This window comes from Apteryx mantelli, chromosome 16, assembly GCF_036417845.1.
Source record: "Apteryx mantelli isolate bAptMan1 chromosome 16, bAptMan1.hap1, whole genome shotgun sequence".
NCBI classification, from domain to species: Eukaryota; Metazoa; Chordata; class Aves; order Apterygiformes; family Apterygidae; genus Apteryx; species Apteryx mantelli.
In genome coordinates this window covers 16,614,382-16,639,731 of record NC_089993.1, presented here as the reverse complement: position 1 = coordinate 16,639,731, position 25,350 = coordinate 16,614,382, and the positions used below count along the sequence as shown (strand labels likewise).

Below are 25,350 nucleotides of genomic sequence, written 5' to 3'. Positions count from 1 at the left end.
TAATTTCATGTAGTACCTTCAGCAATACCGCTGAAACATAAAATTTAAAATTCTTAGACTAAGAGAGTCCTTTGGGCTCCTAACTCTTGCGAAAAAAATGCCACTCTGCTTCTGCAAAAAAGCTTTAATTTTATTATGCATAAAATAATTAGAAAAAATACTCAGTATGTCTGTCTTTGCAGAATTGTTGTTCTAAGTCCTAATTAGCACTACTTAAAATCTTGCAGGACTGTATTGAATATAAGGATTTGTTCAGAGCAAGTACAGCTGTAATTAATCTTTGCATTCCCATCAAGAAATGCTGGCACATGCTGTGAGAAACAAGGAAGGAAACTTTCAGTTCAGGCTGTCTGAGCCAGTACCCAACTGCAGCTAAAAACCACTGGAGTAATCTCTTTATCCCTTTCTAGTGTGCAGGAAGGTTCTGGGCAGAGACGAATCCAATCCAGTAAGCAGACTTCAGCTTTTGATTATGCTGTTTAGTCTCCATGTTCAGAAAGTTTCAAATGGATCTCAACAATTCAAGAGACTTTAAATTGGCAGCTAGTCTCCTTGCAGAGATTCCTGGTAATGAGAATATGTTCCAGAAATCTGAGCAAGTAAAGTAGGTTTAAAGGTACACTCTTTATACAACCAAAGGAGCTGAATAAATGCTTCCCACTGAAATTTGCTGGAAGCTGTGTGCTGAAGCGGGAGAGAACGTGTATAGTGTAATGAGTATATGCACAGGTTAAAGCCATGGTAGTGCGTGAGGACACAGTAACTTTTATTCAATTTGCAGCAAGTATCTGCATTAGACAGGGTTATATACACTAATATTTCATTGTTAATGCTAGAGTCTTAAAAATAATTACAGAATGTTGTTTCTGGTGCAAGGCTCCACTTGCAGACTGGATTCAATCCTTCAATCCCAAACCTCATGCTGGAATGGAAACGGTTATATTTGTGTTCTGATGATGTAGGCTTTCAAAGTTTTTTGGTGTATTGAAGCAACATGCATTTCTTCAAGATCTAATGAAGGCTGGCAGAAGCATGTTAAAGAAAAGAGAGCTCCTGCTACTTTCTGTATTCTGATATTGGTGCTCATCTGACCCTACAGCTGGTTTTAGGGAGTTAGGCAAAAAAAGGCACTATAAAAGAAGAGGTCAGTAGTTTTCTGATAGCCTGATTCCCTGACATGGCTCACTATGCGCTCAGAAGAGTTCTGCCGAAGGTGCGCTTCAGCAAGTTCCAATTCTATAAGGCAACCTTTTCTACCTCATCTGTACATTCTCTGCAGTAAAACAGCTTGCTTTCATATTATGACTGGATCCTGTCCTCCCTCATAAAATAAATACAGTGAGAGAGGGGGATTCTAGTGTCTTTCCAAATTCTCTAAAGTGTTCCTTGGGGGGGGGGGGAAATTAAGAGGTTAAGGGTTGGGGGACATTGGCTTTTTCAAAGGGGCCTTTAATGACTTTAATGGGATAATGGGTAATGAACTCTTTCTGGCTCTTCTGTATATGCTAGTTTGTTGTAAGCTATGTAGGCTCAAGAACAAGTAAAAAGCATAGATGAGCTAGTGAGCAAAACAAATTAAAAACTAGGTCTGTTTTCATGAGGAAGTCTCATTGGCATATCTCCTGGATTTTTTTACTTTTTTGTTTTTTAATGAGAACAGATATTTGAAGTTGGCATTAATTCATTGTCAGTGCTGACCAGTTGCATCTAATGAGCCTAGGTTCCTTAAAAGATAGGACCTGGCAGAAAGTTGAAAAAGCAAATGCAGGTCGGCTGTCAGGCACTGATAACCTGCTCAGTTGCTTATGCTGTATTCTCACTAGCTTTCTAAACCTCAGTGTCTTTGCTGCAACTTCTTTTAATGATTCTAACTTTCTGTAACCTACTTTTCTTGTGTTATCTTACCTTCCCTACTAAGCCTGCTCTACTTGAAAACATTGAACGTTGTGTCATACTAGGGTTGAGCTTAACTTGGGCTATAGTTCTGTGATAGAGTATTTAGCGGAAATGCTAGTTTAGGAATGTTGCTTTACACTGTGTTCTTGCTTATGTTGGCACAACTGTTTCTGGAAGCTGTGCTGTAAATTGGGAAGCTGATCTGAGACAGTGCAACCTTGCGAAGGACTGCCAGTACAGCAGAGGTAATGACATACTGTGGCATCAGTGAAGCAACAAGCAGCTGGGATCACAAGTGGAGAAGACAAAAACTCCTTAAACTGGCACTTGCCAGAGCATCATGGAATCATGGCCATGTCTTACTGCCCTAATGATGCTTCATCCATGCAGTTTTTCCTCTTCCATAAATCTTTCCTGATGCTAAAATAGCTGTCTGTACCATGAGGATGCTCAATAGTTTTTAAAATGTTCGTGCTCCACATTTGCAGAGTATCTAAGTGTGTGGATATTGTCCAAAGACTCTGTTTCACAGGTATTAAGCATAGAGGAGGAGGAGTGAGCAAGAGGAGGAAAGAAACATATTTGACTTGTGATTTTTGAGTTTATCTGAAATTATAGCTGTGCAACTTTGTCTTGTGGCCTTATAGTGATGAGATGGAGGCTTTCATAATTAGATGACTTAAGGACACATCTGAACGTGGAATTGTTCCAGCAAATCTCTAGAGGTTCCATACTGCCACAGACTGACCAGATGATAATTGAACATTAATGGAGGAACCAGAGCTGTGAACTTATCTTCTCAAAGGAGAAGATTAAGCTTAATTAACTACCTTGCTTCTGTTTCTGAAGCTGTGCTAGCTGGGAGAGCATTTCTCTATTACAAAGGCAGAAGGCAGCATGATCTCTATCTTCTCATTAGTTTGCAGCTATACTTAAGCTCTATGAAGTGAACATAATTTGCTCTATTATTTACTTAGTATTTAGGTGGGGGAAAACGTCTTGGAAACATCATGCAAGATTTTCTGTTTGAGTAGGTGGAAAACAAGTTGCTCTGAGAAGTAATTTATTGACACCTTTCAAATGTCTCCTCTGTATACAACACAGATTCCTGCAGTTCAGACTGTGGCAGACTTGTGCTTCATTTGGCTTTACTCCTGAACAAACTGCTGGTGTTTGTCCTTAGAAGGTCTGCTCTCCACCCCACCCCCAAAGCCTCTTAATTTGACTTGCTTTCCTTGATACTCACTTAATTCTACTTTGGAAAACTCAGTAAAATCTTAAACTGAAAAAAATGGTGGTTTAATGATGGACTGTTTCCTATTTAACTCCATTTCTGAATTCTGTGTATTTAAGACTTTGATTCATCAAAATTCAATCTGGTCGGAGTACAGTACTGAATTAGTAATGGTGTTAGGTGTGGATTTATTGGGTGGGAGGCGAAAGAAGAAACTACTATGCCCTTTTTTCCTGTCTTTTCTCCCAGTCCTGCACACTCTGGGTGTGATCATATGGCTGTCCACAGTTCAGTAGGATAAGACCGGAGCTTTAACTGGGATTTTTTTATAGCCTAATCTGCTCAACAGTTTGCAGAATTTTGTTAAACCTCCTTCAGTTTCCACGGTGGCTTGGTGAAATTACCAATATGGATGAGGCCTTAAGGGTGGAAACTAAATCACTTATTCCAAATCACTTATTTAACATATTAGTTATTTTCTTTAGGTTAGTTTTAAGATTCTTATAGTGCTTGATTTGTATAAAGCAGATGCATTTCAGAGTGAATAAAAATAAAGCTTTCCATTTGATACATGGCTTTCATATTACTTGTGGGGGATTTTCCTCCATGGTAAGTTATTTTTAATAAGCCTGAGTTTCAAGATAGTAGCCTTATGATGATTGAGGACTGTGTCAAAGGGCACAGTAGCACATTAAAATAGGACTGCTAAAGCAGTTGTTAATACGGTTACCAGCCCCACCTCACCCGTGATGAATTTTGAGTCTTCAGTCAGGGATGATCGATCTTTTAATGAATCGGCACCTGAACAGTTGTAGTTTTCAGCCCGGCATAACCAGGTAAATCCATTCCAATTTTGATTTCATAAGTGAAATGAATGATATGAATGATGCAGTAGGATGGACTGAAGTGAAGAATGCAGAAAAAGCAATCCTGAGTAATTTTTTATTCAGAACAAGTTTTGAAATGAAACAGTAAGAAATTTAAGTTACTGGAAATCTTCATACTAAAGCATCAGTAGTACTAAGGTTTAAGTGCACATTTTGAAGAACTACTTCTCCCATCATGACAGCCTACAGTAGGGGAGAGAATATTTGAAATCATTCATATGCCATGACTGGATATGATTAAGTAAAAGGTATTTTGAGATAATGACCGTAAATCAGATCACAGAGAAAACTTGACTCAACTGTGAATGGAAAATAAAGTCTATTTCAGATCACTGAAGGTTGCAAGAGGTTCATTATCACTCATCCACTGTGTTGGCACTGGCACTGGAGCAGGAGAGATGAGGTTAGAGAGAGGACAGTCCATGAGTGAAACCCTCTCTCACAGATCCAAAGTACAGCTGTGAACTAATGCAATAAGTGTTCTTGGCATATGACATGATAAAAATTTGTCATCGCTGGTCAAGGAGTTTTACAGGGACATGTGATGGTCAAACATACTAGAAAGCGATACCAATGTCAATCTAAGGAGTGAGAGACCATAAGATGTGGCTGTTGAGTAGCTTCTTGGTACTAAATTTGCTAGCAAACACAGTGAAATTACTCTGATTTGAGAAGTCACTGGGGAAGCAAGCATGGTAACAACTGACAAAAACAGTGAACTTCATAGTTCAAATTTGGTTGATCTCTTAGAACTGACAAATATCAAGCTATTATTGAAAAAGGAGTAATTATTCCCTTCTAGGGCAAATGAGATATTTCTTGAAAATATAGATGGAAACTAGGCTGAGGAATCCCCCAAAGACTTGCAAATCTTGCATTCGATATAGTTTAGCCTATTGAGAACTGAAGATAATGGGCATGGTGTAAAACTTCAAAGAGCAGCATAAGCATGCTGCAATAATTTTCTGTACTCTAGGGTCTACGCACTTAAGTTGCTTTTAAGGGAAACAAACTTTTAAATAGCACACCTGAGTGTAACTAAAAGTTAGCTTGCATTTTACTTCAGTCCACTTTTCACCTACAATCTAACTGATTTCAAATACTGAGCAGCTTCCTGAATCTTGCAAGTTCATCATTTTAATGTACATTGCATTTAAAAACCTCTTGGTTGTTTGCACACAGACAAAATGTTTCTAAGAAAATGGGAAAATCAGTTTTAAAAAAAACTTTTAAATAAGGATGAGGGGTAAATGGACTCTTTCTAGTCTTTATCATCATCTTAACAACATGAACACAGACAAATTTCAATAAAACATTTCTGAGCTGATATTTTCAGAACCATATATGCTGGAGCATTATGACACTTTGCAACAAATGCATTGGTGTAAAAGTGGAGTAGAAAGCACAATTCTGTCAGATACTCAAGGTTATGCCTGCTGTAAATGCATTCAAGTTGCTTAGCTTTCCAGCTGGCTGCCTGCCATGGAAAAGTCCAAGCTCAACATTCTCTCATGGCTGGTGTTAGCTGCTTTTTCAGCCCACAAGATTTAAGATATTTATTTCCCATTTCTTTATCTGATAAGATTTGAAAGGGAAACTCACTGGTACACTTGTGATTTAGTCTTAATCAGATAGCACTGCTGACTAGATTAATTCGTAAGGTAGTATTTTCCTGTCAATGACTATTGTAGTTCTACAGATGTCTTCTGTAAACAATGCAAGCTTCAGGTTTGTATGCTGAGCTGCTGAAAACAAAGTATGGGGCTAGGGTCACTTAATGTGATTATGCGTGATTCCTAGAGGCTGCTAAAAACATCCAGTTGCTTCTGAATTCCGATGCATTTGCTGGAAATGCACATTTTTGCATGGCGACTGTCTGCTGAGAATAAATAGGATAATTTCTTAGTAATTGAGCTGGATTATGGATGCACCTTTTACAACTCTGGATTTTATTAATTGTGGCAAGATTACTGCTTTCAGTTGCCTTCCCTTCTGCATTTTAGCTGACTGTCTGTGCTCAGAATCAGAAGTTGAGTTGGCAGGCGTTAGTTCAGCTTCGCAGAGAACCTCCGGTGTCCTAGATGAAAGGGCTCTCGCAGTAATTTTAGACAATGATTCACTTAGGCAGTTGGCAGGGAAACAGGAAGGAATCCTTTCACGAGGCACTTACGACTAGGTCCCTCGTCCCCTCGTGCCAGGATGAGTGGGTGAGCTGGGCACGCTGCTGATGTTGGATACAGCAATGAGACTTCGACTGTTGTTTAAATGTAACCGTGTTTCTTCCTTATGAATTGGGTGTATATCTCCCATCATCTCCTCCTTGAATCTTGCTAGCTGCTAGGCAGGGAAGGCTACGAAGGCTGGTTAAGGATTTCTTTAGAACAGAAAAAAAGGAAAAGAAAAATGAGTCAACCCCAATAACTTAACCCTTTTGTACTGCGCTGACTTGTGCTTAGTGTTTTGTGGGTGGCCAGTACTGTTTTCTTTGCTATTGGCACCTGCTTTTCTTCCAGTCGATGCAAAACTGAAGGAGGAAAAGTGGTCACGAAGGGATAGTAAAGTAGGAGTAAAATCGAAATGGAAGGGATTTGTGCTAACGTCTCTTGAAGTTTGCAGTGTGGAATGAGCCGGCCTTAGCGCGTTCAGGGAGAGCTCCCTTGCTCCTCCAGGCTCTGTTGCTAGTGTGCATATTTGAGACAAGTGGACAGATTTATTAACATAGTATCAGGAGTAATTCATCTCCTCTATGTTCTGTGGGTGTAGAAATGCCTAGAATTTCAGGAAAACTAATTTCTTTCCTTGCAACACTTCTGAAAAGAGTTGCTGTTTTTAATTGGTGTAAAAATGTCTGTATCTGCATGGGGAGCTAATGTATGTAGGAGTTGCTCCATGTTTGCCACAAGAACTCTGTTTCTGTTAACAGGGTTTTGTAGATGTCAGTCTAAAATTCCACTCGATCACAGGGATCTACAGCTCTTATTGCTGATGCACGCATTCAGATTAGCCTAGAGTTTCTGGGGAAAATAAAATAAATATTCAATCACCTTTTTTTTTTTTTTTCACATGCCGTAAAGCATACAATATCAAAAGCCAGGAGGAGTCTGTAGAAAGCCATCCTGTGTTGGTCAGATGAACAAAATTTTTGCATTTGCCCCTTTGTGCTCAGCTGACAAAGAGTGAATTTTTAAAATATTTTCAAACTTTAACATCTGGTACCTGCACTGTGTTACTAGGCAGTAGAAAGAAGATGTAGTTTTTAGAAGAAACTTGGAGCCAAACAGTACTTTTTTTGTAGCTGGTGTGTTTGTAGGGTACAGATAGCAGCAACTTGGATAAGCACTGGAGCCGCTGGATGGGAGCCAATAGCTCAGTCTGTTGTTAAGGAGGAAGTTAAACAGCATTGGAGAGATTCGACAGTTAGAATTCTGTATGGCTTAAATATGGTTAGTCTCTACCTAGTGTTTGGTGATTGACTGAAAAAATTTTGTTCTGTGCCAGTAAATTTTGGTGCCCAGACAGGATGTAGAATATTTGTAGAAGAGAATTAAGGTGTAGAATGGGCATAAGCATTTCGGCTGCAGCTTAGGTTTTACTTCAACATCCTTCTGAGCAAGCTCTTAACATGCACAGACATGCTTATCTCCTTGGAAAAGAGTAGTTTAGAATTCATGAGCTCTCACAGAGAACAGAATACAGTTCACACAGCAGTAAATCCATGCCCGGTTACCGGTGAGGCTGGATAAGAACTGGCAGGGGTTTTTTCGGGGGGTGGGGGTGTCTTTACAGTTGCCCCTCATGAGAATTTTAAACCTAGTTCTTCGGGGTTTTTAAGACTTCTAATTCCCTTGGACTCAGCCAGCGTTGGGAAAATGGAGCCATGTCTGCACATTCAAAGTTTACATGGATTATTGTGGCAGGATGTTAAGCTGCTCATTATGTTGAGTAGGTCTCACTAAAAAAAACTTTTCCTGCCTGTCTCTTTGCTGCTGGAATTTTGTTTTCTAATCTCAGCATCCAAAAAAAGTGGCTGATCTTGTATGCTCTCCAATATTTTAAAATACCAATCTGTGGTTGTCTTAGCCTACTTCTATGCTCCTAACCTTGCTCTTCCTTTGGGCCTCTGCCTTGGATATCTTGCTTTTGTAAAACATTTGAATTTATAACATTCAAACCCTTTACAAACATCAGGTGATCAAAATCCCAGGAAATACAGAGATATGAAGTCTCCAGTATTTTTGCCTGAAAAACAAAGATTTTACTTGCAAATTAGCTCTGTGTTTTCTGTTACTACATGTCTTTGGCAGCCATAATAAAATAGCACCTTATACAAAGGGCAACTCTGGAGGAAATTATGTATCGATGCTTTAAGTCTATTGCATTCACGTATTTGAGATCTCAGAGCTTGGCACTGGGAGATTCTCAGTCTTGTTTCTGGGGTCTTCTGGATTTTGCCTGCATTTCTCAGCCCTGCTTCCGAGTGTTTTGCACCATCTGTGCATGGAGGGCGTGATGGGAACATTGCTGCTCTTTTTTTCAGGTCACTGTTGCTTCCACCTTGCGGATTCAGATGCAGTCTGTGATAGTTACAGTATCTGTTTCTCCTGGTATTTTCCTGTATTTGTGGGAATCTTGTTAGATCTGTATTATATGCTTCCTTCAGGTATAACATTTCCTTCCTGTGTGGTTTAATTTATCATCTGAAACAGGCTGAGACTGACAGGTCTACCTTAAATTGTTCACTCTAAATTTAGCTGCTAGAGACAGAATGATCAGGAAGGACTAAATTAATGTTATGTCTAAAGGGCCTTGGAACAAGGAAAGGAAAAAAGCCAATTTGGAACAGAGGGTCCCCTTTAAAGTCTCTTGGTTTAAAACAGAATTTAGAGGAACATTTTTTCCGAAGGAGAAGTTTGAAATGAGCCTTTTAGGTAATGAGAGAATAGTATGTTTCATTATCATTTGTGATCTAACCATCTGTCACTTTGAATAACTGGCTGAGGGTTGAAGTGGCAAGTTGATAAATTCTAGCCTTGCAGACCCTAACTTCCTACTACTGCATTTTTACAGCTATTTTAAAGTGATCTACATATGATCTGCTGTGCACTTATTTTCTCGGATTAAAAACTGCTTGGAACTTTGCCCAAGTTTTTTCTACTTGCTTTTTACAATGGGTCTGTCAATGGCAAAGGAAGCGGTGCCAGATTAGTTATAATATTTCTCTGGGGAGATTTCTTGTGTGTTATGAATCTAGCCTGAAGGCACAGAGATGTTAAATTCAATTAGTCATTTTTATGGTAATGTATTTGGAGCTAATGTTAAGGAAATACTCAAATAGTATAAAATATATAAAATAAAAGGGAATGAGTGTTCCTTCTTAGTTTTGCGGCTTTTGCTCCTTGAAAATTTTACTTGTCTTGTTCAAAGTAGTCTAGGATAAAAAAAAGATAGAGCTCTAGGGTATTATTTCAGGGAGCAAGAGTATATTTTTTACAGTTAGCTTTCATCTTTCTCCTGCACTGCTCACTTTTTAAGCGAAGCGTACTGTTTTCTATGGCTTCACCAACTTCATAATGCGGGTAAGGCAGTTAAAAAGAAAAAATAAAATCCAACCATGAAGCTGCACTGTGGATCTTGTGGGCTCATTTTAGGCGTCCTGTTTGTGTTTCTCGATCCCCCCAGTTCCCAGATGTGCAGTGACTCATCCCCCGAACAATGGGAACAGCATCTCTTATTCCTCCTCTCGGTCCCAGTTGGCAAAACTGTTACTCAGAGGATATGTACTGCGGAGGGAGAAGAGATTAGCAGCAAGAGAATGAATCATCTGAGCGTTTGTGGTAACTCTTGTGTGGTGAGCAAGAAGTTAAGGAAGACTTACGGTCCATGCTGTGCTCTTGTGTACTAAAAAGGAGTATCTGAATTATGTAAAATTCATAACTCGGAGGTTACTCTCGCCTCCCCCAGCACTGTCCCAGACAATACGGGACATAGATGGAAGGCAGCCTTTTGACAGCTTGATTTATACTCAAGGAAAAAATAGCTAGCTGGTTTGTATCAACAGCAAAATAGATAATTGTCATCCTGCTTGTGATTTATTGATACAATTTTTGAATGTAAAATGTTCTAATAGAGCATCAGTTTAAAAAAAAAAAAAAAAAATCCCAGTACAGACATACTTCAACTTACTGGAGCTATCTGCTGTAACTGTTAGGAAATGGTGCTTCAGGTCTAAATATAGTGCTGGTTGAGACGCAGTGAAGTCTTTCAGTTTCTAAATATTATTTATGAGTATTGTCAAAATATTTTTAAAAATGGAAATAGTGTTCCAAGAGTGAAATACAGTAAAAATCCTTCTTAAATCTGAAAAGCCAGAAGCTGGACAACCTTCTGTGCATATGGTTGATCTTAGGGAAGTTTCCTGAGCTGCTACAGTGTTTCTTGATACACCAGCCTGCAACAGATTGACATATCTGACTTGGGCTTTTGTTTGTTTTTTGTTGTCCCCAAAATGTGCTAAGCAAATGCACCATTTTGTGATATCTTTAGGTATTTAATTATAAATGCAGTGTAAATAGTACAAATAACTGACTACTTTGATTTCTACTCTGCTACTTGCAATCATAGTTCAAACAGATAATAAAGTTCAAAAATTTTTTCAAATATTTTCATTACAACCATTGAATAGTAAACGTGAATTGTCGATCTGCATAAAGATATTAAAAATATCTGAATCAATTGCAAATGTTAACTATTATATTTGCTGTCACTTTTATAGCAAGTCACGCTGGTAAGCCAGAAGTAACTAGCTAAGATCTGGAACACGAGTACATTTGAATCGCTAAGCCAGCTTTTGAATGCCAGTGAATGGCTAGATGACTTTGGAGAAACCCAAAGAATTTGAGTTGAAAAAGCCAAAAAAGCTTATTTCTGGTCAGTGTCTTCAAGAGAAAAAAATGTTTAACGTATGAGTGACAGATGATGCTTTTAGGTTTCAATATTATTTTTCCTTAAATGGAAAATCTGTTTTAATAAACTATTCGTGTGTGCGTGTGTTTGTGGAAAATATGTATGTACACACCCTATGCATGTGAGGTAGCTCTACGTAAACGATAAATGCTTTTCCTGAGTTGAGGGAGTTCCAAATTGCATTCAAGTGCGACTTTGGTATGCACCTAAATAAATCTAAGTTTTAGATCTAATTAATATTGCTATCTTTTTCCTATACTTTAAAAGGAAAAAAGCTGGAAGTTTAATGAATGTTCAGCTAATATAGTTGTTCTAAATAAAAGTACTGATACAAAGCAGTCCTAACACTTGAAGTCTCCTTTTCTTCCTCATTTAAATAAATTACATGTTACTGATCAAGACATTGGTGTTGTCTGCGGTTGTTCCTTGATGCCTGCTTGATGAACCTAAATACCCCAAGAGCAGCCCAGCTCCTCAAAAGCAACCAATTTTTCCTGTGAATCAGCCTTAAGGTGTAGAGCAAGGTTGCACAAGGTGTCCTTGGAGCAGGAACTGAATCTGCAGTACTGTATTCCTGTGTTACGGCCTTTATCAGGGAATCGGCTTTGAAGTAGCGGGTGGTTGGTTGGTTTTTATTTTTTCCCTTAAAGTTTGTGTGCTTTAATGTTTTGAGCTATTCTTAGCTCTGAACCCTCTGGAGCTCGTGGGGGTTTTGTTGTTTTGACTGGAAAGAGATATTTTGACTTAAGTACTGGATATCTTTCAGTTCTGTGCTAGAGGAGAGTATTCAGGCATCGTCGGCTCTGTCGGTTCCTGCATGTGCTGTTCACACCTGTTCCAGCAATCCCACTTGGTTACCCTGCTGTCCAAGTGTTTCGCAAATACTGCTTAAAATTTCCTTAAGTGAATCGTTTGGCTTATTTACAAGTTGTGAAGAGCTTTGTAGGAAACTAAGCCTGTCTGTTTTCCCTAAATCACTGAAGAAACGATTATATATTTTACACTGATCAGATTCTTTTTTTACTTTTTAAGTATGCAAAATGTTAAAACGATTGGTGTGTGCAAGGCAGGAAACAGGGGAGGCACAAGCCATAAATCAGGTGAAGTTGCTTGTGTATCCCAGCAGTTTACATGCGTACAGCTGTTTCCTCTTCCGAGCGTGGGAGGGTATATGGACAAGGCAAGGACTCTTAAAGCAACTCGGTGGAAAAAAGAACAAGTTGCATCAGAGACAGCCCATTCACAGTCATGTCGCACATCTAAAGGCATTGTCTAGGACAAAACACAATAGATAAGATTTTTTTTATTATTATTTTTTTTAACTTCAATGATCTTTTCCTCTTGGGCTCTCCCATCTCCTAAATATGACTAATGCTTTACAGGAAGACCTTTCTTCTTATTCCTGTGGTCTGTGATATCTCTTCTGATCCAATAGCGTGCCAAAAAATACAGGAAATTACTTTCACCTTATGAAAATTCATGATTGTAAGGAAGCTCTTAGAGCAATTGTTCTTTGGAAACTTCTCCCCTCCCCAGAAAGTCTTTTTTTTTTTTTTTCTACCAGCAATCCACTGTAAATCTTTTGTGATATATGGTAGCTCTTTGTAAATATGCAAGTTTGGGCTCCTTTCTGAAGAAACACCTTCAGTTTTACATGTTAGAAGATAAGTTACAGCTCCTTTGTGTCTGTGCCTTATGCTGAAAGTGTGTACTTGTGCAGTACACTGGCTCCTCTGATCTCCAGTCTGATTCTTTAAAAAAGTGCCAATGCAATAGTTCATTTTGAAGTTGCACTGGAAGGAAATAATTTAGTTCTGCTGTCTCAAGACTATGGTACGGAGGAGAGTGTATGATTTAAGGATTTTTATTGCTTTTTGAATCTATGAGGTGATGTTACAAGAATATTCTCATTCTGAATTAGGAATGTAGTGAGGGTAAGTACTGTCAATTTGGTCATTACTTGGCCCTGGGCTGCACCATGTAACGTGTCCATTGCCTAGAAATATTAGAAAGCAGAAGGGCTTTTGCTTTATCTTTTCTATGAGGCAGCTGCAACTGCAAGACTGGTGTCCTAAACAGTGAAGAATGCTAACTTAACAGATCAACTTCATCTGAAGAAATTAAATGGAAGTGTTTGAAGGAGAATGGGCTTTTGCCAAGGATAGTTGCATTCCAAAAGGAAAGTTGAAGTCTTCCTCTACATGGAAACAGTTTTATTACTTTTCAGAAGTATGTGCAGGCTTTCTTGTATCCACTAATGTAAAACAGCACTTGGTTTGAGTGTAGCATAAAAGCAACTGTGTTGAAAAAAACTGTTACACATTTTTCGCATGAGAATGAATTTTCTTTGTAAATATTACTTATATTCTTCTTTTCAGTATAACTGGTAAAGGATCTTCTACAACATCAGCAAATCCATTGAGCCTAAAAGGTCAACTGTTTAGAAGGAAAAGTCCTTCAGGATGTTTTTGGGAGTTCAAAGGTTTTTTTTGTTTTGGACAAACAAGTCTCGCTTAAATTATCACTATAATAATAAGCTGTGGATGACTTAAATCTTTCACTTTTCTACAGATATGCCAACCAGTCTAGGATGTGCTTTTCTTCATTGTCAGGAATTTAAAAACAGAATATATTGGCTTCTAATAAATACATTTCATTTTTATTCTTGCTCAGTGTGAATTAACTGCATTCATCATAGAGGGGAAAAACTAATTCTTTAAGCCAAAGCAAAGAACTGCCTTTAATAACACTTTCTTTTCATTGTAAAGATTCATTCAGTAACTTGAAGCATTTATTCAGTACTCTACTCAAAACTTTGATATTTCTTGAAGTAATAGAGAATTGGTTTCAGAAGAAATACTACCTTATCTACACTTCTGTAGTATACTGTAGCTGCTCCACTTCATTCCAACAGCTGATGTGAACTCAGGTATATAGTACTTTTATTATTACAGTTCCTTAAGCATATCAGGATGCTGTCAAAACTTCGATTTCCAAGATTTGTATGTTAGACTTCAGTACATGTTGGAAGGTGAAAATGCTATAATTCAATTTAAATTGCTATCCTAGAAAAAAGTTTAGTTCCCATCTTTTTCCTTTTCCACAGGGTGAATCGGTGAAATACTTCCTGGATAACCTGGATCGGATTGGTCAGCTGGTAAGACAAAACTTCTTTTTGGACCAGAAGAGTTCAAGGACATAAGACATTAATCATAGCCCATCTAGGCTACTTTTTTTTTTTATTGCATTAAAATAACTGCATCAAAATACTTTACTCTAGAAATAGTAAACTCCAGCCTTATGAAACTGAAGACGAGTATTTTTTCTTTCTCTTTCTTTCTTTCTCTTTTTTTTGACAGACAGCAGATACTAATTTTGTAAAAGCTGTATTTATGCATATTTTCTTCTTTTATTAGTCCTTCTGTGCAGTCTTGGGATCTCCTTCACTTTTCATGATGACCTGCTGGCTGCTGCTACTTAAGGTAGCAGAATGAATCCTTACCAAAAAAAAAAATTACTATCACTTTTAAGATGGAAAATCGGTAATGCGAATGACTCTGTCAGGAGACTTGGAGGAGAAAGGACAGGAAATAATCTTCCTAAATAATAACAGCAGTAAGCTTCTGAACAACAAGTTGCTCTATAGTGGTGAGCTGGGCCACCACCTGCAGTAGTACATGTTGCTATACTTACTGGTCACGAAGCGTGAACTTGGAAGAAGTGTTTCTGCTAAAGTTTGCACGATATGCTTTGTAAAAGCAGGTGAATTCTGAAAAATTCAATTTCAAAAACATTATTCAGTGATGATTTGGAGATCTGCTTTACTGAATGCTATGTACCTGGCGATAACATTGTGGGCAAGAATTTCATAATGATAAAATAAACTTCAGCATAAAAATCGGAGGCTTGAAGGATAAAAATGTGAACGTTTGTCCTATATCTTTTTTTCTCATATGTCTCTGAATCTTTTGGTGGCTGTTTACCAGTGCGTTGAGATAATTGGTCAACAGTCCGTTATTTTGAAGTTGAGTATTCATTCTTCACCTGATATAGTTTGAGTCCATCGTGCAGTGAATTCCTAAAAAAGCTCTTTTGATTTTTTTTCCTATCACTTTAATACTGTGCTTTGTTTTGTTTTTTTTAACTATCAATAGACATTTGACACTCTTCTTTCTTTTGCAGAATTATTTCCCCAGCAAACAAGATATTTTGCTGGCTAGAAAAGCCACCAAAGGAATAGTAGAGCATGATTTCATCATTAAAAAAATACCTTTCAAGATGGTGGATGTAGGTGGACAGAGATCTCAGCGTCAGAAGTGGTTCCAGTGCTTTGATGGAATAACTTCAATCTTGTTCATGGTCTCCTCCAGTGAATACGATCAGGTTCTCATGGAAGACAGGCGCACAAACAGACTTGTGGAGTCCATGAATATTTTTGAGACAATAGTCAATAACAAGCTTTTCTTTAATGTTTCTATTATCCTATTCCTCAACAAGATGGATCTTCTTGTAGAGAAGGTAAAGACTGTCAGCATTAAGAAGTATTTCTCGGACTTTAAGGGTGACCCTCACAGGCTAGAAGATGTTCAGCGTTATCTGGTGCAGTGCTTTGACAGAAAGAGGAGAAACCGTAGTAAGCCGCTCTTCCATCACTTCACCACTGCTATAGACACTGAAAACATCCGCTTTGTGTTTCATGCCGTGAAGGACACGATCCTTCAAGAGAATCTGAAGGATATTATGTTGCAGTGAAGGAGAGCAGCCCATATTCTGTTAAAATTTGCCAGAGGGTTAGATCAAAGTTTTTATTCTTTCTTTATGGCCCTTGCATGTGGTGTAGGACCCATGCTATTTACTTGGCTCAGGAATGCTGTAAACTAGCCAGTCCAAACAGAGGAGCTATAGGCCGAAGGAGTCAAATGTTGATGTTAGCTACTGAATCATTTGGACTAGAAACACTACTGAAACATGGCCATTGTAGGTGTTCTATACCTAGTTTGGAATACTAAATAACATAACCACCTTCTGCCTTCTTAGAAAATTTTCTTTTCTCTGACAAACCGTGTAAGGAAGACACTTTGTTTTAAATGAATATGTTTATTTTCAGAGACGCTAGTCATACAAACTGCCTTTTTTTGTAGTTTGGAGGTGCTGAATTAATCAAACTAATCTAAAACATAACAAGATTGGTAGCTGTATTGGAGAATGTTAACAAAGTTGCGTTCTTAACCCTTGGGTATATAACCAGATCTTGTGTGCGCATTCAGTTCTGCCGAGGATCTGGAGTCCACTTTTCAAGGTGGATGCACAGCTCTTGTCTGAAGGTTTTGCATGAGTCTCCTGAAGCAAAAGTCTGAGATAGTCTATATAAAGGAAACCCATGTTGGAGTAAATTGGGTGGGAAATCTAAGACCTGGCTGATACGGAGAAGGGTTTATTTTGCACTATGTGTAAAGGGTGTTACATCATGGGGAAACAGACTTCCGTGGTAAAGCAGCCTGTGCTAGAACATCTGACCACGTATGTGCACAGCAGGTGCTTTAGTGAGATGTACTTCATGGCAGTTCAGCCCTGCTCTCACACCTGCTGTTGGCAGCATTTGTGAAGGCTCAGTATCTCGCATGACAGGGCTTTATCTGTATTCAAAAGTATGAAAGCTGATTAAACTCTTAAGCAAAGGTTTTGGTAGTACAGCAGCTGCTGGATTAGTTCCTGAAAGCTGACCTTATAGGAAGACTGAACACTCTAGAGATCCCAGTTTTACAACTGCACTGATGTATTTGGACAGCAGGACCTTGCTGTAAAATTAGCCCTTAATCTGTGTCTTAATGGGATCTTTAGCCTGTATTAATGCACATGTAATTATGAGTACAGTCAAGTTTAGAGTTGCCCATTTCAGGCAATGGTTTGTGTGTAAAGTTGCAAGAGGCGATGAATAATGTTGTTATATGAACTGTTAATTTCCTAGCTTTCTCAACTCGTGTAACTATCAGGTGCCTTTCCATGTACAGATATATCAGATCTTTTCTATTACAGTGGGGTACATGGACAAACTTAAGATCTGCCTTTTATCTCAACATTGTAGTGGTATCTTTTAGGTAACTTTTAAACATAGTTTGCTGTGCAATTTGTGTCGTAGTTTTATCCAAGAATAAAACCTGAAGGGCTGTTTATACACATACAAAGTCAGCAGGTTCCCTGGAGTTCTTATCCCCTTTGAGACTGTAATGGCATGTCAAAACAAGCAACATTTTACTTCAGCTGGTAATCCCATGGAAAATGTGTTCTAAAAAAAATCCTGTTCCGTTGTCTTTTCATGTTAATTTGGATAAAATCTGGAATCTTATTTTTTTCCTCTGAAGTTTGCAGATGTTCATATCAGTGTATAGTTTCCTAATGTAGTAGGCTATCGGCTTGCTTCGTGCAGACTTCAGAGTGAAAAAGATGTGGCTATTTTATAATGTTATAAAACACGCATAGTACTGAGGTAATAAGCAAGTTAAAAGTTGCAGACAGGAAAATCTAATTTAAATTTAAGCTTCCATTACTTAGCAAACTTAGACAGGAATTAGCTTCCTTGTAAGAAGTCTTATTTTTGCCAGGACCAAGTCTGTCTTTTTAATGTTTATTCATTTTTAAGCTTGAAGGCAAAATGTCATGCGAGTCTTCAATCTTCAGCTGGGGAAAAATCTTAAGATTATTACATTTGAAAAGGTAAACGTTTTAACACAAATTGATGCAAAAAGCAGTTACTCATTGTAGAGGGCTCACTTCTCTAAGCTAGCTCATTTGCTTGACTCGAGACTAAGGTATTGTTCCAATACTTTCAAATATTCTTGGAGTGCTAGTAGTGACCTCCACTTCACACAGGACACTGGGATTTGACTTTATTTCCTAGTTTTTTGTGAGTTTTATTGTTTCACTAAGTTCTCTGGATGGGCTAATATGTTTGTTTTCTCAAATGAGTTAAGCATTCCCTTTCAACTGTATCTTTCTAAGGAATTACCTCAGTTTTATGTCTGCATCTACTGTAGTTTTACCTGGGAGGCATAGCATGGAATTTCCTGTTTTGTTTTTCTCTTCATGGTCATCTATGGTTTTGTATCCTTAATCACCTTATGGATTTAAAACTAAGAACAGAGCTAATAATACAATGTATATTTATCTAAGTAACTTAATCTGTTGCACCTGGAAAAGAAACAGCATGAGATGTCTTTTATTGAGCTGTCAAGCTTGCTAGTGAATTTTTTTTATATGATATGGCAATTTTGCACAATAAATCAGAGTTTTAGGGAACCAGGTTGATGACCTCAGGCCCACTATCACCTTTCTTCTTTCTGTTGATAAAATGGGCCTCAACACAATGCTCTAGACTGCAGATGGAATCAGTAGTTTTGGCTCTGTAGAATCTGGTTTTTGTAGGCTCTGTTTTCTGTCTAACTTTGGTTTGGTATTAGTGATTCACACCAAGAACGCAAGATCAAGAAAATCTTTTTGTACAGGTCAAGCACTTCTCAAGCTTGCAACAGATCTGACCCATGACTGTTTGAGGGAGAAGGGTTGTTGTTTTTTTTTTGTTTTGTTTTAAGTGGCAGGTATATTTCTTCTGCTGCTAAATACAGGATCTACTTCTTACCACAGCTGAGATTTGGGGTGTTTTTGTTTCTCCAAGGTAAGCTGCAGTACAAGAAAGCCAGAAATTCATATTATGGTAACTCGGTTAATTACTAATGCAGAACTTAAGTAGCTTAGGTTGTACAATTATCTCAAGACAGACTTGATCCATTGCTCAGTGCTTTCAGAAGAAACAACTGGTGACTTTATTTTAAGTGACATCCTGGAGAACTTTGCAGGTAAACACAGCTGGGGACAACATCTTTTTTTGTTAACTTTATAGGGTTATTGTTCATTTGACTAGTCAGGAAATGGGTCACAGGCAGGATGATAATCAGATGGAGGCCTTGAACAACTACTTAAAAGAAGGCCTTTTTCTGCCCCTGCTCTGATACCCGCAGGTCATTGGCGGGGGTGTTCCAAATGTGTTGTCCCTTGCAAGGACAAAGGGAGGAAGTGCTTGCAGCATGTGCGTTCAGGGGAGATTTATGCACTCTTGCAACTTTAAAAGAAAAACTAACTATTGAGAGTCTTTTATCAAACACTACTTTGTATTTGGTGTCCTGAAAACAGGACTTTAAACTTTAATATAGAGTGTCAGTCAGTACCATTCCTTCAAATTGTGATGCTATCGTTTTCTGAACAGGCTAATTTTTAGACAGCATTACCAGTTGAGATAGTGGATTGGAATTAAAAATGAAGAATAGTTTTTTTCAGAAATATTTTGTATAAATGGCATATTTAATAGGCAATTGTCACTTTAAAGCAATTATATAGTTTTAATGTTAAAGATATTAAAATTATGGAACTGAAATTATTGGTTGCTCAACTTTACACTACAACTCATGAAGATGTGTTTAGTTTGACACTAAGTTTTGGTCTTATTTCATCCAATACAGCAACATAGATTATTTGACTTGTTAATTTTGATAAATATATTTAGATTTTAAAAGTGCTACAGTCAAACCTAGAACTAGGCATGATACAAGCATGAAAGAGCTCCTGAAGATGACTGTTTTTGCAGGCTTTCAGAGCTAACTAAATATTGACCTCCCACCAAGCAGACATAGTGAAGAAGTGTATTAATTGCAAGAAACTGTAGTGAAATGGTGTAGGAAGAGCTCATCTATATGTGGCACTGCAGACCAAAACTTCATTCTACTAGGATAGCCAAAGTAGTTTTTGGTGTGAAAAAGAGTCCATTTGGAGCACTTCCCACCCCCCACCCTCCAGGTATTCAGTAGTTCTGGTTATTGTAATTTGCAAAGAATTCTAGAGTTAAAAGAAATCAAAGGAATAGACATGGAACCACTGAAGAAACTAGCAGCTTTTTTAATAATAGACAATTGTCTTCCACAGAATATCATTTTTGTTAAATGTGCCCTTTGCCTTCTTTAGATGTTTGTCTTTCTGGATGTTAAGTTCCACATTTTGACATCTTTTCTATGTATGTACCTTCTCAGTTTTCCTGGAAAAAAAACAAAATTCTGCTGCAGAGAATTATAGAAATTCTGTAAAAGCCCCCTATGATTTTCAGATGGTGAGTTTTGACATCTGACTTAGCTTTGCTTATGTCATCAAATTTTCAGTGGTACTTGCTGGTTTGGTGGACAATTTGATGCGTGCCAACTTGAGACAAAAACAAAATATGCAAGAATACCTCCATACAGCGCAGTTTGTCTCATAAACTAAGCCTTGATCTCTCATAATGAAAACTATATTGATTCCTATAGGTTTACTATTACTCTCTTCTATATTATTCTTCTAGTATAAAATCATGTGGTGCAGTCAGGGGATTTCATATAGCACTGCCAACTCTTTACCTCAGTATAGTCTTTATTAATTCTGTAACACAGGAAGTGGTGGGTAGAGTGTTTCAGTAGCAAATGTAGAACATCTATCCTTAATTATGTAAATGAGTTTTTAACAGATTTCTAGGGAGCGTCCATTATAGGACAAGAGTCTTGACTGGCATGGTCTGTGCTGGACTTGGGCTGAATTAATATTGTCTCCACACATTTCTAGGTGAGGACTGTCTAGCTTAGTGAGGAAGTGTATTGGCAAGACAATGCAAGACCCAGTGCTTTTTGATATTACCTGTTTTGTAATTAGCTGGGGTGATCTCTGCTTTGTGCTGTGAAGTGGACACTTTTTTTTTTAACACTAATTTTTTCTTGCATAGATGGAAATGAGTAAAGCCAGGATATTTGGAGCTGAAACTGCTGTTCTGCTAACCAGGTGATGCTATCTCTTTGCTCATCTTGGTGGTTGAACGGTTTAGCTTGATTCTTTAAGTTTTTATCTTTCTAATGGCATTTGGAAAGCAGTGTTAAAGTTTGTCTATGTGTTGATATGCTTGTCTTCGTATGGGTTGGGGAGGAGTATGGAGGTACTAGACTGCCGGTGCTGGTGGTTCTGTGCCTGGCTTGACATACTGTATCACAACCAAGCTCTTGGCACATGTCCGTAGGTCTCATCTTCTGTCTGATGTGAAAGTAATCACAGTCAGAGACAAGAAAGAGCAGCACTGACTTCCAAGATGGGCATTCTGGTAAAAAGCCAAAGTATGTTGGAAGGGAGCAAGAGAGGGGAGCTATTTTCGAAACAGATCCCAAAAGCTGATGGTGCTTGAAGACTGTGTATTGAAATGAAATGCCATCTGCATTGACCCCAGATGCTTTGACTGACTCCAGGAGAGCTTTTGGCTGTGTGTGTGTTAACAGCGGTGTGCTGCCACTGCTGTAGCTGCACACCCTTCCATTGAAATCTCTCTTCATCTGCCTATAAGTGGGTGCTAAAACTCAGTTCCTTCTAAGATAGGGTATGCAGATCTCTGGCCAGACAATGTATCTTACTCCATGCTAACAGCTACTTAACCTTTCTTCAAGGTATCAGACTGTGAGAAGTATTTCAGGGGAATGGCTAGTCAAGAAACTGTTTTCATTATTTAAATGAAAAGTACAATTTGAAGGAGAGCAAAATTTTTGGGGGGGTAAGCAGGACCTGAGGAAGAGCTTCTTATGAAGGAAGCAACTGATTTTGAATAGCACTGCTTCTCTGCTAATGCTTCCCGGAAATCTTTTGTGCTGAGCTTGTGTGCAGGTGAATTGGCCCAAAAGCTGAGAGAAGATAGGGAGAGAGGGGGATGTGGAAGACTGATGATCTTTTGGCAGTTTGCAAGGCTTGGAAAGTGTGCTTGGTAGACTTAGGGTTGGCAACTTGTGTTCAAACTTCCATTCACCTTGTAGCCATTACAGTCTATAGGATAAAGAGTGTTTTTCCAGTGAACATGTTATGTTATCTGGAACGTGTAATGAGCTTGAATTGCTGATACACATTAAGCAGTATTTCCGGGGACTCCACTTAACAAAATGGCTAGTATTTATTGCTCTTGTGATGAGTTGTCTTGTTTATGGAATCAATATGTATGAAAGCAAATTGAGAAAACACTAAGTTATCTTATGACACAATCATGTAGATAGGAAGCCAACTGAAATGTTATCCTTTATTCTGCAATTTACTTGCTCTGTGGTGCCTATGCATTGTAACACACATACTATGCAATATCATTCTTTTTTAAACCCGTTCACTGCATTGGGCAGGAAAGGCCTGAGTTTAGCCTTAATTTTCTAACAATTCACAGGAAAGTACTTTAAAAAAACAGTAACTAACTAAAAGAAGGTGAAAAATGCATAAAGTAAAAGCACAGTTCTAGACCGCTCACATAAGTGTCTTTCTAGCACCAAAACAGCATCCACAATAGAAGCAGCTACTTGCTGTAATAGTTTCAATTTATGAAAACTGTGTACTAGATAAAATTATATTGTGATGTGTAAAAAGTGTATTTTATAGCTTTGGTGACTTAGTTTACTGTTTTGTATATATGAATTTTATAAATCTATTAAAACATGACTTGTTATACTGTTCTTTATGGGTTATATCTTTCAACAGAGTCTAGAGTGTGACTTTTTTTTTGCTTTGTTCAAACATTTTCTGCAAAAAAGCTGCTTTTTGAATAAATTACAGCATGGACTGCATGAAACTACAGCTATCATGCAATAAAATCTTGTTCTGTAATCTTTATATATCTCCCACCTCTCCAGTTCTGGTCTGAATCGTTCTTCCTGAATGTGTCCAAGAATTGAAGGCTGGTGAAACATCACCCTATGTAAAACTCGCAACTTGTTCATCTGTGGCATTTCACTAGCTCATTTAGGCATTTGAACTGATGGGAAGTGGAGGGGGAGATGCAGCTAGAAGATTTTGTGCTGATATGTTGAAAGCCCAGCCAGGGAAGATAGTAAGCCTGTTTAGCTAGCAACAGTTGTTAAACTGATTTATCTGCCACTGGGTAGGGTCTGATAGTAGGCCCATGAACTACACTTGTTTTTCCTGATGCCCAGTCCCCTCTGTCAGACTTGCTTACGTGTGTGCTGGGCTATCCTACTACCATGCAGACCCACTGACCTTTGGAGAGCCCTCAGTAGCCTCCTCTTACAGTATTGCTATCCTGGCATCAACTAGGTCTACCAGGATTTGAGCTCCGATTCTTAGGAATGCCTTTAATCTTTCCTCACTTGTGCTTTGAAAGGTCGCCTCTGACAGATTTTTATTGCAAATCTTAACTGTTTCTTGTGTAAACTGCTAATGCGCTGTCAGTGATGCTGGCAAGTGCATGATCTGAACCACTTCCTGGAGCGTTGCTTGTCCTTTTTATTGAACTTCTGAAATGTTAGGTTCTCAGCTACATTAAGCTTTGGGGAATGATTGAGTTTATTTTTCCCGAGAGGTGCTGAGTGCTTTTAGGTACCAATGCATATTGTCAGTGTTCAGCTTCTCTGAAAATAAGGTCAGCTCAAATGCAGATTATGTATATAGTAATAGGAGGCTTCTAAGTGCGATCCCATATGTGCTAATTTGATCAGTACTCGGGTACGAATGAACAACAGCAGCTCCAAGTGATCCCTTTGGTCAGCCCCAGGAAAGCAAATAGAAAACTCTTCTGGGCCGAAATATTCTTGTGAATTATGGTCCTGCTGAAATTGTAACAGGGGCCAAGCCAGGCTTTTGAGATGCTTGACCAAAAGAGGGAAAGGGGTTATTTTAAAGTGCCACTTTTCTCTGCTACAAAGCTGTTTGAGGTTTGGTTTGTTTTAATGGAGTTTCTCTGCTGTCCAAATTGCTCGATCTCTAAAGCTTTAACCAAAATAAGAAATGTGTTGTCACTGAAGTGTCTAGCCAAGGTCAGTCTTTCCCTGCTCAGTGGTCATAAGCAGGTGTTTGAACTGCCCTAATCTCAGTGGGATTTAAACACTGACTTGAAATACCTGGTGAGAGGCTTGAATCAGGATATCTTAGTGACACCATTTTTCCTTACCTGCCAGTATTCCCGCATCTCAGACTATCCCACTAAACACGGCAAAGCTGTCCCTTTTGTACTGCAGCTGAACAGATGTCGTCCTGCAAGAGCAGAGCCTGAAGCGGTCGGTTCTGCAGGTGAGGCCGTCTGCTCAGTGCTGCTGCCAGTATTTGAGCTTCGAATTTTCCTCCCAGGATCAGGATGCCTGCCTGTTACTAGAGCATCTTTTCTGCAGTTTCAATAATCCAACACTCAAAGTAAAAGGGGAAATGTGACTATTTCCCCAGTGAAAGGCTTCTCTAAAATGGAGAGTAGGCAGGACTACATAGCTTGCACTTCTGCTGGGGTGTAGAGCGCTTAAGGTTTGCAGGAGTTATAGGAATGTTCATAAGCAATTTTTACATCTCTTTGAAAGCAAAGTTGAGAGAAATTAAATCCCTGTGATTTCCAACTTCAGTCTGGTATCTCTTGGTACCTTATTGGGTACAGACCTGGGAGGAAATTTTTTCAGTTACTAACAAAAATTACCAGATTTCTTCCCACTCTCTCCAAGGCTGGCTGGCATCCTGGGAAGCTGCACAGTGTTAGCAGAGGAAGAATTTATTGCAGAAGTGTTCAGGCATTTTTCTGAATAGTGGCTTTCTTTTAAAGCATCAGTTTTTGTGCAGGACAAACAGACTTTGGTTAAAAGTACAATTATCAGGAGAGGGAGGAAGTCATGTCTATTGGTAAATCAGTGCTGGATATAGCTAATGAAACATCTATGGAAGACACCAGTTTCTCCTCTCCCACCTTTGCAAGCCATTGCAGGCAGCTTCACCGCTAGTTTTCACTAGCAAAGAGTCTCTTCTTTTTTCTCCACAATATTTGCATCGTACCTGCGCTCACTTCAGATCCAGCAACTTCTTATTTTGCAAGTAGGAGTGGAATGGTTTGCCTGTTTATTTTTGAGAGTAGGAATTTGTCTTTATAAACTTGTTAAGCTGTTAAAAGGCTGTGATTTCTACTGTGTGCAGGATTATAGACTTCAGCAGTTGTTTCAAAACCAGTAACCTGGAGCATGGGACAGACGGGGTATGACTGGAGTCACTGTGGTCTTGGAGGGTGCTCGAGGCAGTCACAGGACGGAGCGGTGTTGGAAAGGTTGTGAGCCAGATGAGTCTAATGCGAATCCACGTTGTACTATGTCTCTAGGAGTGGTTACCTGAAAGATAACGGCAGCTTCGGAAAGGAGTTACTTGGTTTTGCTGGTGGCTCACCTGAAGGCAGCAGCCAGGTAATAACGTTCAGAGTTCATTTCTGGGTCTTCTCTCTTCCACCATGGCAAGATGCTTGCAGGCGGCGAGGCACAGAAATGAAAGCGCTGACGCCGGGGGGCTGCGCAGGGAGGCTGCCAG

General features: G+C 38.7%; 1 protein-coding gene across 2 annotated transcripts in view; it reads left to right on the top strand.

Annotated features, from left to right (window-relative positions):
- The window catches only part of GNA12 (G protein subunit alpha 12), a 47,318-nt gene extending 24,798 nt beyond the window's left edge, over window positions 1-22,520 (top strand). The window contains exons 3-5 of one of the 2 annotated variants that reach the window (XM_067306543.1): window positions 14,087-14,137; window positions 14,397-14,462; window positions 15,163-22,520. In XM_067306543.1, coding sequence (XP_067162644.1) covers window positions 14,087-14,137; window positions 14,397-14,462; window positions 15,163-15,732 — 687 coding nt within the window. In that variant the 3' untranslated portion in view covers window positions 15,733-22,520. The remainder of the gene's footprint in view (window positions 1-14,086; window positions 14,138-14,396; window positions 14,463-15,162) is intronic. The other variant, XM_067306544.1, reaches the window with a different exon arrangement.
- The last annotated feature ends 2,830 nt before the right edge of the window (window positions 22,521-25,350 follow it).